General features: G+C 40.6%; 1 protein-coding gene across 2 annotated transcripts in view; it reads right to left on the bottom strand.

Moving 5' to 3' along the window:
* PPID (peptidylprolyl isomerase D) overlaps positions 1-13,796 on the bottom strand; it is a 14,702-nt gene extending 906 nt beyond the window's left edge. The window contains exons 1-9 of one of the 2 annotated variants that reach the window (XM_030493407.1): positions 13,383-13,796; positions 11,453-11,593; positions 10,903-11,009; positions 7,940-8,128; positions 6,756-6,878; positions 5,038-5,144; positions 2,532-2,673; positions 190-276; positions 63-105 (exon numbers count right to left, since the gene is read on the bottom strand). In XM_030493407.1, the coding sequence (XP_030349267.1) occupies positions 63-105; positions 190-276; positions 2,532-2,673; positions 5,038-5,144; positions 6,756-6,878; positions 7,940-8,128; positions 10,903-11,009; positions 11,453-11,593; positions 13,383-13,467 (1,024 nt within the window). In that variant the 5' untranslated portion in view covers positions 13,468-13,796. The remainder of the gene's footprint in view (positions 1-62; positions 106-189; positions 277-2,531; positions 2,674-5,037; positions 5,145-6,755; positions 6,879-7,939; positions 8,129-10,902; positions 11,010-11,452; positions 11,594-13,382) is intronic. The other variant, XM_030493406.1, reaches the window with a different exon arrangement.

Genomic DNA, 13,796 nt, shown 5'->3' with positions numbered 1-13,796 from the left:
CCCTAGTTACTTTGTTACATTCTTTAAAGTAAAGAATTTGTAAAGAAACAGCTTTATTTTACCTTTGTCTTCAGGGGCAATTTCATGAGCCTTTTTAAGATCAGCCTTAAATAAAAGAGAAATACAAATTAATGTTCTGATGAAGTGCCTAGCCAAGAAAAAAGTTCTATTAAATATTGTGATCGTTACCAATGCCTCATCGAGGTCTTTTATTCCCTGCCATCCTTGAGCCCGTCTGTAGAGAGCTTTAGTATTTGCTGGATCTATTTTAAGAGCCTGTAAATTTAATAAAATTGTCACGTTAACATTTCATATACTTCACAGCCTCCCATCTCCACAAATGGCACAGTTCACACCAGCAGACAGTATCTCCAGTTGGTTTGAGGGTAAGCTGTCAAAACATTAACTGGGTAAAAAGGAACGCTCTAATGTAGCACACTGAATAGCCAGCTAATCAGGTTTAATATCACTGCACCAGAAGTGGTTTTCTGTGAAGGGCAAGCATACGTGAGGATAAAATGGAACCTGTGTGTGTGTATGTATGTGCCCATATATATATATGTATATATGTATGTATCTGCTAAGGCAAAGTTGTTACTGCAGTTCAAATTATCCTAACCTTGAGTCTCACAATACAAGTCTGTATTGCAGCTCCTTCCTTCACACCAAAAAAAAACCCCTCAAATGGTGTCATAAATAAAACACACAGATTTCCTGTAAAGCTTTTTTCACTGTAGGCATCCAAGCAATCCATCTCATGCTACAGGAACCTTGCCAAGTTCCACTCATTATGTCTTTTTTGAGCTGAACAGTTTCACTAATGTGTATATGCCCATTCTAATACGGCAATATCAAAATAGGAAATGGTGGCTGGCCAAAGAAGTTGTTCCACTGTTTGTGATTACTTATTTTTTTGAGTACCTCAGTGAATTTGGCTAGCTAGCTGTTTCCTTTTCTTGCCTGTGAAGATCACATTCTTTTTTCTTATTGCAGGTAGTTCTACAGTGTGTCTTTTTACTATTTTAAAGAATATAGAGGAAATCCATTTGCATTAATGTATGGCTTCATTGATTCCACTTACTAACTTTAAATCAGTAATTAAGAATTATAGACACTGGATGTTGCATCTGTTTTTACATTCAGTACTGACTGTTAACAAAAAGGCAGTATTACTCTGGGCAATCCTCCTGATCTCTCTGCTGTAAAGCCTGGAGCCTCTTCTGCGTCAAGGATTAGGAAATGAGGTGTCTGTATTGTGTACACATAGGTAGCATTCCTTGGGTTTAGCTCACTCATTGTGCTTACAGCTGTTTTAAATCGAGGTTGGTTTGAACAGGTTCAGCCATTTGCAATTCCTTATTTACACCAAATAACACATGTATTACATCGCTTTGGGCCTTAGGAAATCACAGAAGTGAAAAGTGTATGATTTCTCATTAACACTTGCTTTGAACTCTCCTAGTTAACCTTAGGAAACTGATGTTCTGATTAAAATTCTGATACACTGTTTAACACTTGTTACAAGACATAAGCTAAGTACCTTACAGAAGTCTACTGCAGCAATGGAGTTGCCTTTATCTAACAGTTCTGTAATGTTAAAAAAAAAGTGTGAGGATTTTTTTTCCACAATGGCACATATTGTGGTTAATAATTTCCATCTGTAACACTTAAATGCTGTTTCAATTTTTATGATTTTCTAGATGACAGATATCACACTGCACCGTTGTTTTTTTCTTTCCTCATTCCCCATTTGTGCATTCTAAATATAGGTTTATGAAAGTTTTCCATGTGGTGACACCATCAGCAGGCTAGAAAGCAAGCCAGCTCTCTGGAGACCCTCACGCACAGATGGGCTGAGACTCCTGCTTTCAGCATGAAGCCCTGCGAGATTCTGTTCAGGATCCTCTGCTAACAGATAAGCACATTCTTTAATCAGTTCTTTCCAAATTTCAGAGTTTTACTGAATTATCTAAAGTTTCTTCAAATGTATTAAATTCTGTCAGTATGTCTATGTCACTGTTCCTTTTCTTCCCCCCTTTTGTTCTATTATTTTTCAATGTTTCCATATTTATTATTTCCTTCTTTCCTCCTATTCACTGATTTCATTTTACTAAGCCTACCTGAAAAGGGTTTTAGTTAGAATAAGGTACAAGACCATCAATCTTAAAGCAAGTAAAATGTTTTGCTTGTGCTAGTCTTCCAGAGAAAAGTATTCCTCCTTCACTGAAGACAGTTTAACTTTGTAATATAAAAACCAAACTGCAAAGCAAACTGACAGTGACAGTGTGCATTTTTTCTGGCAGTAAAGCAACACCCCTCTTTTTGTTTGATTCTAGTGAGTCATTTTCCATTTCAAAATCTTTTTAAAAGCCACGTACTGGAAAGTTAGTGATAACTTCACAATCAGCCTTCTACTGTTTACTTTCAAATCATAAAGCTTGTGAGAAGACTCTTTAAAAAAACTTTGCAGTTTCAGTCTCCATTTTCTATCATGGCCAACTGTTCATCAAAATACTAAACATTAAATTTACCTCTGAACAACTTTCAATGGCTCCCTGCCAATCTGACAGTTTTAGTTTACAAGCGCCAATATTTAGAACACAGGTCAGAGCAACAGTTTTTAGCTTTGGTTTGTCTGCCTCCTCTGCCACTGCTTCAGAAGCTTCTACATACCTGCAGAAAAACAGATTTACAAAGCACAAGTGTTAGTGTTGCAACTTACATTTTGTTCCACCCTTAGCCACCTCTTTACAGGTATGTGCGAACTGGCCTATCCTAAGCGGTATTTTTAAAGCAGCTTCAATTCCACTATTACAAGTATCTATTAAACTAAATATATAAGACCTATCCTGACAAAAAAGATTAACTCTCTGGTGGTGAACGTTTTCCTGTAACTCCTAGTCCTCCACTGTACTAACAGCATTCTTTTTCTTAGACAAATGTACTATTTAGATGGCATGAAACCATTAGGATTTCTCTTAGTTGACAGTTTATTCTCAAAGAACATGTTCCTCATTAGTGGCAAAAAGTCAACACCACCACTGCACCTTCCACGTTCATGGGAAGCTTCATCTCTTATTCAGCTCCCTCAGTAATATTTTAATTGGTGTAGGAGTTGGCTAAAATCAGAAGTTAACTTTACCTTGTAAAGGAGGGTGGTTTATGAGCATTAATAACTCTACCTTCTTTCCACTGTCTTCATGACTTTTTTCTTGAACTTCAAAACTGACACTAGTTCAGGACTGAGCCACATCATTTAGAGCATCTCTGTTTCATAGGAAAACTGGTAGGCAAACTGTATCTCGTTCTTCTTGAATTGCGATGTGCTAATACTGTCAGCTTTTTATGTCAAGTTGCATACGTTCATATTTTGAGCATGCCATGATTAATGCTGTCTTTGCAGATCATTGCCTATGTAAGTTCTATTTTTGCATGCCCTATGAGTGTTGCATGGTTTGTATGCAACTTTGGACCACAGAAATAAGCAATACTTAAAAAGATGAGAACCAGCAGAGAGAGAAAAGGTTCAAAAGGTAAGGAGAGTTATGTTCAAAACAAATATATTTATTAATCACACCAAAACATGACAGGCAATAGGAAGTAATATGTTGTGGTTTTTAAAAAAAAGTGTCAATTCTTACATATAAAATAAATTTTTAAAAAATTATGTTAAAGCACCAGTAGGAGAAGAAAAAGAAAACAAAGTTATAATGGTTACTGTCGGTAAAAAAACACCACCACTGCCAGGATGGTTTGCTGGGTGAGTTGTACTTAAGACATGGGAGATACCTCACCAAGAGCTATTCTATCAGTTCTGGTGAAGTGCCAAGTGAAGTGCCAGCTAACATATGTTATCCTATGTAAAGTATTAGATTTTAAGATAAAACAGCAGGGCATGTTTTACAGGCATGTCCACAAAAGTATGACCTATAAAGAAGAGCTGGAATGATGAGATTTGTTTAGCCTAGAAAAGTTAGTAGCCGTTCAATCCACAGAGACAAACAGGCACCAAACAGAAGCTGTCTACTCAAACTGGAAGAGCCTTCACTGGGTGTGCTTAAGAGTAAGCAAGACAACTAATTGTAAGGGATGGCATAATTATACCTGATACTGACTTAAGAATGGGGAGAGGAAATGGACAGATACAACACACAAAGCCTTAAAGATCCATTCCAGCCTCTTTTCTATGTGATTTCTGAAAGGTTTACATAGATACCCTGTTTACTTTGAGTTTTCTGTTAGTCTGTGAGGAGCTTTTTGAGGGCGGGGGAAACACTGCATCTTGAGTTAATATCTGTAATTAAAAGATACACTTCTGTGGCTCAGAAAGACATAATTTGTTTGAATCCCAGTCAGTTAAAAACTCCACTGAAGCATTAAATATGCCTGAATTCTTTTTCTTTCATTATTGTTACTGCTAGTTAACCAGTGATCACTGAGAAGGTAGGGAAAAAGGTCAGTATAACTTAAAAAAAATATATATATAGGAGAAGCTCATATACATGAAGCAAAAAGCATGAAAAACAGGAAAGGAGCAGTATGGAAACAAAAGCAGAAAGACCACTATTTTGAAGGCAGGTCTGAAGTATACATGGAGTCAGGAAGGTGGTATGAAGCCTCAGAAAAAAAAATGGCAAATTAATAAGGGTCACATTAGGGGGTACTCGAACTGACCAATTTGCTAAACCTATTGTTTTTTAGAAATCAGAGAAAAAGTATCTATCTCCCTCCTTTCCTGTCCATTAACTACTCTGTCTACTATTGTGCTTTTCTTCCCGGTTATGCACCAGCACAGCAAGAGTATTAAAAAAGGAGCATTTAGTCAGTTCTAAACAATACTCCCTGCCTATAGCTCTTACCTATAGCAAGACTTGCTTGAGTAAGTAGCTAAAAATCAACCAGATCTTTTCCAGATTCAGAAGGCTCTTTGTTTAAAAGAGCACAGCAACAGGCACTTTTGAAATGCACATATCATTGCTTGGTAGCAGTATTAATTTGGGTTACAAGAACTACCTGATTGAATGATGATAGCCTTACCGTAAACTTTTACTATACTTTTTAGCTGCCAATGCCCAATTTTGTGATTTGAAGAAAGTATTTCCTATATTCTTTATGTCTTCTGCTATGGCCACAATCTTGTCAACCTAATAAAATAGATAGAAAATATAAAGTATGAATGTACTTATGAAAGAAGTCTTGAATAACTTAATGTTTAACCCAGGCCCATCCTCTTTCAAAGATTATAAAATCTCAGAATAAAAATATTCCAATTGTAGACAAAGACTAGCTTCAAACCACTCCCATAAAATTCTCAACTTTATGTAACACAATAGTCTGAAAGATGAAATTCCTAATGGGTTTTCTACAGTATAAAGGGTGAGAAAACACCAGAAACAACATAGCAGTTCAACTCCTTCCTCTAGATGCTGCTACCCACAGAGAGCTATATATAAAGGTGTTGACCGTTACTCATGTAAAAGAAGACATGTTAACAACCAAAGTATTCAACCAAGACTGCCTTATTCCCCAGAAAAAACTTGTCTTCTGCTTCTCAGAATGGTAAGAGTCCCCTGAACTCTGCATGCACTCAAACTAGAGGTTTTATCAACACAATTCTTCTATCAATACACTTAAATACCTGTGGAAGGAGAAAAAGAACAACTGCATCTCTTTATCAAATCCATCATTTCTATTTCCAGAATGGCATACACTTTCAGTGTTAGGTTACTTTTCCAGGGGCAATGAAAGTTTATAATTACTGCTGTCTATACCACAGCTGTCTTAAGCTCTGTCAAATGTATATATTGCTGTTTGTAATGCTATCAGTTTACACTTCTACTCTACTAGAATTAGTGACCTTGAAAAAAACCTGATTACAGCATGAGACCAATGTCACCATGGTTTCTGTAATTAGTTTATATGAACTAGTTTAAAATTAAAGGCGGCAGGCACCTGCCAACTTCAGTTCTGAACCACAGCAAATGCTATCCAAAACCAATTTCACAGGCTGAAGTGGTTCTCAATGGCCAGATACAAGGAGTGTCTTGGTTTCTAGCTGTAATGTTTGTTTACTATTCTATTTCCAATTCTCTATTTGGAATCTACATGTGCAGCCTCCTTTTTCTGCCCCTCTCACTATTCACTGATTTACAGTTTGTCTGTTTCACTTCATGATAAAGGAAAAACCTGCAGAAGAAGCTGCTTTTACCAGTCTGCTCCCTAACTCTCACCATCAGGTCTTCCTTCAGTTTGAACAACCTGAGCAGCAGACAGCTACTGGGAATTGAAAATAACTAGCTCTGATGTAGTGAAAATCTTTCTAAAAGGTTGATCTTTTACTATTTCTAGTAAGTGAAGCAAAATCTTTTTAACGATGGATATTTTAAAAGTTGTGCAGAAAAAGTAAGTAAGTACAACATTTAGTCATCTGCAGGATGGAGTTCCAGTAACTGCAATTTGTCACTACAGCACAAACAAGAGTAGAAAGAAATGAAGGACAGAAAAAAAAAAAAGTCTAGCAACTGTTAAATAATTGTTAAGTTAATGGGGGAAAAATCAGCTGCAGTTAGTACTGGAAAAAATGAGAGAGCAATCCGCTCCCACAGCATTCCCTTTCCTAAAACTGAATGTCACCATTTAGTCAGGACCTGATTCTTAAGAAAAAAGGCTTAGGGAACATCATCACAGACACCATGTAACTCAGATTACCTACCAGTTTTACATTCTGTAAAATACCTTAAAAGAAAAATACTTACATCTTTCAAGTCCATATCTGAATCTTCGGGAAAATCTGGATGAGCATCTCCAGATCCATCCTGGGGCACAATTCCCCAGTCATCTCCTTCCTTTAGCTCTCCACATTCTGCAATGACGCACAACTGAAAAAATAAAGTGTAAACAGCAGTATTAGTTATTAAGACAGCTTCCCCCCAAAAAAAGCTACAACTGATAAGTGCTCTTTCAAATTCAGTAAAAACGCTTTTTCATCTGTTGTTTGAGTGCACTGATTTCAGAAACCCATCACTTCATTAGCCTGTCCTCATCACAGAGTGGTTTGGGTTGGAAGGGACCTTAAAGATCGTTGAGTTCCAACTTCCTGCCGCAGGCAGGACGCCTTCCACTAGACCAGGTTGCTCAAAGTCCCGGCCAACCTGGCCTTGAACACTGCCAGGGATGGGGCAGCTACAGCATCTCTGGCCAACCTGTGCCAGTGCCTCACCACCCTCACAGGGAAGAACTTCTTCCTAATATCTAATCTGAATCTCCCTTCTTTCAGTTTAAAGCCATTCCTCCTGGTCCTATCCCTATATGCCCTGGTAAAAAGTCCCTCTTCAGATTTCAAAAGGCTTTTGTCACAGAAAGCATTGCGTTCAGAGGAGCAGCATTCCATGAACACCATACCCACGCTCCCCAGAGAGGCTGGAAGAGGAACTGGCAGCAGGCTGAGCTGCAGCAAAACACGAGACATGGAAGTTCTACTACATTAGAGAAGATGGTTCTTTCTTAACCTACCAAGTCTTTTAAAGTTACAGAGGTACTAATTTTTCAAACCACAAACTGAGTTGACCTACACACCAACTGCTTTTCTAGAAATACAACAAGAATTACATATCCCTTAGGTAGGGTTGTGAATTCCACCTTTTAATTTCACCACCCATCCTACACTTCTAGCTGTGCATTTCCACCTTCACCCTGGTAAAGGCTTCCACCCTCACGGCTGTGTTGAACAATAAGTAATTTTTCTGTGCAGGGGAAATTTATAGCGAAAGAACAAAAGCCTCTTAACAAGGACAGTAAAATGGAATTTAACACTGTTCATAAAAATAACTAGCTAAGATTTAACAGTTCTATACATTACACCAAGCATTTAGAAGAAATGAATATACATTATATAATGGAAGAATAAATATCATCCGTAGGTGCTCTGGATTTTGCTTACCTTAGCAGGAGTTTCTCCTTTCACTTCAACGTTTTCCAGTATCTTAACTACACCCATTCCTTTGATCACTTGGCCAAACACCACATGTTTCTTATCCAGGTGAGAAGAAGGCACCGTTGTAATGAAGAACTGAGATCCATTAGTACCAGGTCCTGCATTTGCCATGCTCAGCAGCCCTGGTTTATCATGCTGCATTGGGGAAAAGAAAATCAACACAACATATAAAAGATCTATTATAAAACCATACAGAAGATCCTGTAAGGCAGTTAATTTATACAGCAAGGACAGCCATAATGGCAACTTGGTAAACCAGTTACATATAGTTAGCAACTAATTTTACCCATCATGACTAAAGAGGTCAAATACCCAGCTCCGCACCTTTACTTGCCACATAGCAGTCCAGCAAGCAGAGCCGCCTGTGTGACTTGATGCTGTAACATCTATCTGCTTCTGGTACACTCAATCCCTGCAGCGCTGCCAAATTTGGACAGATCACCTGAGAGACATGTGAAGTTCCTCCTGGATTACTCAAGACCACTGGCCTCGCGAAACAAAGCTAAACACCACTTAAACCAACTTTAATGTTACACTGTCAAGATGGGTATGTATTGTTAATTTTATAAGGGCTGCTCAGATAAAGTATGTTGTAGAACTGTGGGGTTTATAGGACTCTGGTCTTCATTACTTGGGGGGGGGGGGTGGAGGAGAAGGTTAACTCCTTCACTTTCCTAGAGAGACAGTTTTTATTCTGTTGGGATTTTTAACTACCTAATTATTTTGGCTTATGCTACCAGGCCACAAACTAACAAAAATTTATTAAACAGCCCAACATGAGAAAATATTGTTTATCTTGTTTCCTGTAAGTACTTTTTCCTTCTTTAAGAATTATCTTGCACCACCACAGAGATTATTTCATTTTCACTTGTACTGCAAAAATGTATTTTTCATATGTCTTGTGATTCTCTCGTTAAACTGGCATGACACAGCCATTAAAATGTTATTCTCCCCAAGTTGATCTGTTATTAAGTGCAAGGAACTCTGTTTAACGTAAATCAGCATGTTACACCACACATATATACTGAAGCATGCAAACTGTGGTATTCCTAAGAAACTTGATATTGTGGGGAGAAGGGGAGGGAGACCACCATAGCAAGTGTCAGACTTCAGAGAACATCTCTCCCAACTGTAATTAAATCTATGATGAATGTTTGGGCTACATTTCCAGCTATTGCTCCAAACCTGGTAATGGACTTTGACTCCTGATTAGTAGAGTATTACCATATTTTCTTTTCCTACAGTATTGTTTGGAGGCAAATACAATTGCAGTCACAGCTTTGTTTCAGCCATGGGTCAATGATGCCTAAAACCTAAGTTTTTTAGTCAGTATTATTGAGGAGCCATTCATATGCTATCACATAATTAGATATATGAAGACAGTTAATGCCAGTGCTGAGAACTGTTACACCTACAGCTCCGAGTGTCTTGGCTGTTGTAAGGGGTACTTGTAAAACATGTTGGTTTTGTTGCTTCCAAGTAGTACTCCTATCCAGGTTCAAGATGTGACTATTCATAGTTCAAGCACAAGGGACTTTTTGCCAGCCACACAGCCCTTTATGTACAGCTGAGAACACAGATGAGCACTCACAAACAATTATTATGGTTGCAATTTTTCTCCAGAACAGCTAAGTCTGCTAGCCAAAAAACCTAAGTCACAGTGTACAGGTAGTACTTAGATTTGAAGATTTTCAAATACGGTTTCAATTGTAGGCTTAAGGTGCACACACCTGCTGCACAGCATGGTAAAAAGCAGTCTTCTTCCCTTTCTGGAATAGCCATTTTTAAAGCAAGGTAAAATGCTTAAAATGCTAAAATGCTCAAGAAAGATTTTTTCAAAAGTCAATTTACGTCAAAAGACAGACTCTGGAAGCATCAACTACATTCGATTTTGATAACAAAGAGAAGCCTGAAGAATGGTAATGGACATTTTGAAGGCTATGCCTTTGCAAAAGAAACAAGAAAAGATACAGGATACACCCTGAGAAAACTGCTGATCTAAAATTGTACTTGTAGTGTAAAGCACATGCACTTGCAGTCTCGCTGGTATCACTAGATGCTGATTTTGAGGACGAAGGCTGTTTCAGAATTTCCTACTCTTGCAGCGCAGCTCCCGCCTCTCTTCACGCAGCTGGGCTAACGAAACTGCTTGTGGGACTACACTAATGCTAATGAAGTAATGCTAGTAATGAAATAGCATGCGCTGATACAGGAGTGGAAATAAGGAATGGAAGGGGTAGGAATTTCTGCCATCGAATACAGCATCTCTTAAAAAAGACATCCTCAAATTGAGGCCTTTGCATATTGAAAAACTTGAGTTGTTCACAGCACGTTTTTCCAGCATTTTGGGTGAAAAAAAGGCATTTGTAAACAACCTTTCACTTCTCGTACCAGTGAAAATAACTGTAGTGGGGAAAATGCTTTATTTTATCCTTTGGATTAATTCTGCAATCTACCATGGATTCCCTACTTCTTATAACAGGTATTTCTCACATCTCATCTCCTGAATGTTACTAGTATATGAAAAAAAGGCATAAAATCCACTTAATGCTAACATACTTTGTATGCCTCAGAGTGACAAAATTTGCCTCTCTCTTAATACCCTTACTTTGGTGTGAACTAAAATATTGTTTCAAATGAATTCTGATGGTGCAATTAAAAAGAAAAATTGAACTATGGTTGACTTTGTTCAGTGAGGTTGACCTCATTTTGTGTGTATTCATACATGTATTTGTTCTGTACTAAACAAAGACTTTAAGGAGAAACTAGCTGGGGGTTTTTTGCTGCATTCGTTTGACTGCTTAAATATGTGAACTTTGGACTAAAGAGTGCTAATTCTGAGTTTCAAGAAAAACAAAAATCACTAAAACTTCAAAAACTGAACACAACTAATATTTTCAATGGAGTACCTTATAATGAAAGTTTTCATCTTCGAATTTTTCACCATATATACTTTCTCCACCTGTGCCATTTTGGTTTGAGAAATCTCCACCTTGGACCATAAATTGCTTTATAACTGTAAAAGAAAATAATTATAAGATACAGCAGCAAGGCAGGAAAGGCACGAAATAAAAACAAGTTGGAGATGACGAGCAATCCCTGTCACCAGCACCCTCACCTACATAAAATCAAAACCCACCCTTTATTTATCAAGTGTCCCCTAAGTACTCCTTTTTAGTTGATACTTAATCTTTACCTGAAATCCATTTCAACCTACTCACAACTCACACCAGACTAGTTTTACTATTACTAACTTACTAATGCATTTATATTTTGCTATTGTCAATGCATGGTAAGAACACCTCATCATTAGGATGACCAAAAAGCCAAAAACTTACTTTCAGTCAAGCTATTTCTTAAATAAGTGCTCCAAAATATTATTTAACATTATTTCAAATACTGATAATGGAGGACTTCCGATATCAACAGGAAAAGAGAGGATTTCTGAACAGAACTTACTTCTGTGGAAAGGGCATCCTTTGTAATGGAGAGGTTTTCCAGTGGTAGACCCCATTCCTTTCTCTCCTGTACATAACGCACGGAAATTTTCAGCAGTTTTAGGCACAACATCAGCAAATAATTCAAAGACAATGCGTCCAACTGAAATGACAAATAGAGAATGAGACATATTTTTAAGTCCCATCCTTGGCATGGTGATGCATTACAGGTAAAAGGAAATTAATGTTTCAGACTTGACTATTTTTATTTAGATTATTATTCAATTTGCATTTTGGGGTTGTTCAATGGCAATTTCTGGCACAGTTACAGTAGATTTTTAGCAAGGTTATCAGCAACAATGAATTCCACTATCAAGAACAGTTTAAGGGGAATAAAGACAGATTCTGCCAAAAAATGCCAAATGCATCTTCTGCCAGGAAAATGTACGTAGGAAATCACACACACGTATAGTAAAGCCAAATTATGTACTTTAACATGCGTACTTACTTTATGTCTATTTTAACATACACATGTAGTTTGTTCAATCAAAAATAGACAAAATGTAAAAAGACTGGTTTGTCTTTTATTTGATCATAAGGCTTATGCCAAACATGTACACTAACCTTACTCCTTATTCTCTTAAACCCCAATTTTACCAAGACACAGTAATACCCGAGGATGAATAACAGCTATTTACAGTTACAGATGCTGCAAGCAATTGTTAAATCCAAAAATGTACGTGTTTTAACTAAAAGAAGTGAAACCTGTGTAGCTAACAGATCCTGTAATTGTTAATAAATGGATTCTGTGTCAGATTCTCATCTTTTCACAAAGTGGCTTCTCAGGGAGCTATTTCTCACTCCTAGCAGCTGCCATCAGTTGATGATCCTGTTTTCTCACCAGCCTCACAGTCAATTAGTTAACATAACTTCACTCTACCGGAAGCTAAATGTAAATATATTAATTCTAATTAATATGGGAATGAAAGCAAATTAGAGAACTGAAAGTCAATAACCACAAATCCTCTTGCAGACTTGCTTCTTTAATTCTTTTGAGTAGCAAAACGAATACACGAGAGGTGCCGTCTTGACAAAAAGGCAGCATCTATCTTCACCCATGCAAATGCTGAGAACCTGCACTTTCAAATATCACTCCAGCTCCTGTGTTGTTGTTTTCTGATTTCCATTTTAACCGTTTGCACAGATCTTTCAGTGACCTCCTGCAAACCTGGCAACGCCAAGGGAACAGCCAGGCCTGCCTGAGCTTTCGCCTCCTCAGACCGCAGCTGCCCGGCTCAGCGGGTCCCCAGAGAGCGGGTGGTCACGGCCGGAAGGCAGAACCATCAGCCTGGCGAGCGGGTCGCCCTGACCGAGGCCCAGCCCGGCGGCGCGGTGAGCAGGAGCGGGCTGCGGCCTGCACCCACATGGCGCCGGCTGGGGCGCGGCTGCGAGGGGAGCCTGTGGCAGGGGGTCACTGACTGCGGCGGAAGTATCCACTCCCCTGCAACCCGCACGGACGCTCCCTCAGCTGGGAAGCCCAGGGGATGGGGTGCCTGTGCAGCCATGTGACCTGTTTCCCTCGGGCCTGTTGGTTGTGGCGGGGACACCTCGGAGGGAGCGCACAAAGCCCTCGGGGAAGCCCGTTCGCGGCAGGGTCGTGTTCCTCCTCCTCCCCGGGGCCCGGCGTGTGTACTCGCAGCCCGGGGGCTGTATCCGGCCCGGCGGGGCGCCACCGGGGCCCAGCCCTGGTGGTCCCTCTCCGTCGAGAACGTTCCGCCCCGGGGCCTGGCCTGGGCATGAGCCTCGCCGCTCCCGCCCGCTCCCCGCCGCCCGGCCCGGGCCCCGCGCGTTCCGCACAGGTGTGCCCCAGCCCCCCCGACCCGGTCCCGGCCCCACCGCTCGGGTCTCGCCCGGGTCCTCGCCGCCAGGGCCCGTTCCTGCCCCCTCCCCACCTCGCTCGCCCCCGATGTCCACATCGAAGAAGGTGCGGGGGTTTGAGGGCTTGCTGGGCCGGGCGACAGGCGACGAGTGCGACATGTCGGAGCTGCCCGCCGGCGCGGTGGCTCCGCCTGCTCGGCCGCCCGCGATTCCGGCCGCCGCGGGGTCGGGGCCGCTCGCCGCTCCTCCCACCGGCGGGGCGGGCGGGTGGCGGAGCGGGGCCGCGGGGCAGCCAGACTGGCCCCGAGCTATCAGGCGGCGCGAGCTATCAGGCGAGGACGGGGGAGCCGGTGGTATAGCGGTGTGCCCCCTGTGCCGCGGCACGGCCTCCACCGCCGTCCCAAGCCGCTGCTGGTCCGGCGGAGGGGCTGCCCGTGGTGGCGGCGGGCGGACCGCTGTGCGGGGTGCCGCACGGCGGAGCCAGGGCC

Source organism: Strigops habroptila, chromosome 7 (genome assembly GCF_004027225.2).
Source record: "Strigops habroptila isolate Jane chromosome 7, bStrHab1.2.pri, whole genome shotgun sequence".
Lineage (NCBI taxonomy): Eukaryota > Metazoa > Chordata > Aves > Psittaciformes > Psittacidae > Strigops > Strigops habroptila.
Note: the sequence above shows the minus strand (reverse complement) of the source record. Positions and strands in the feature narration are given on the sequence as shown.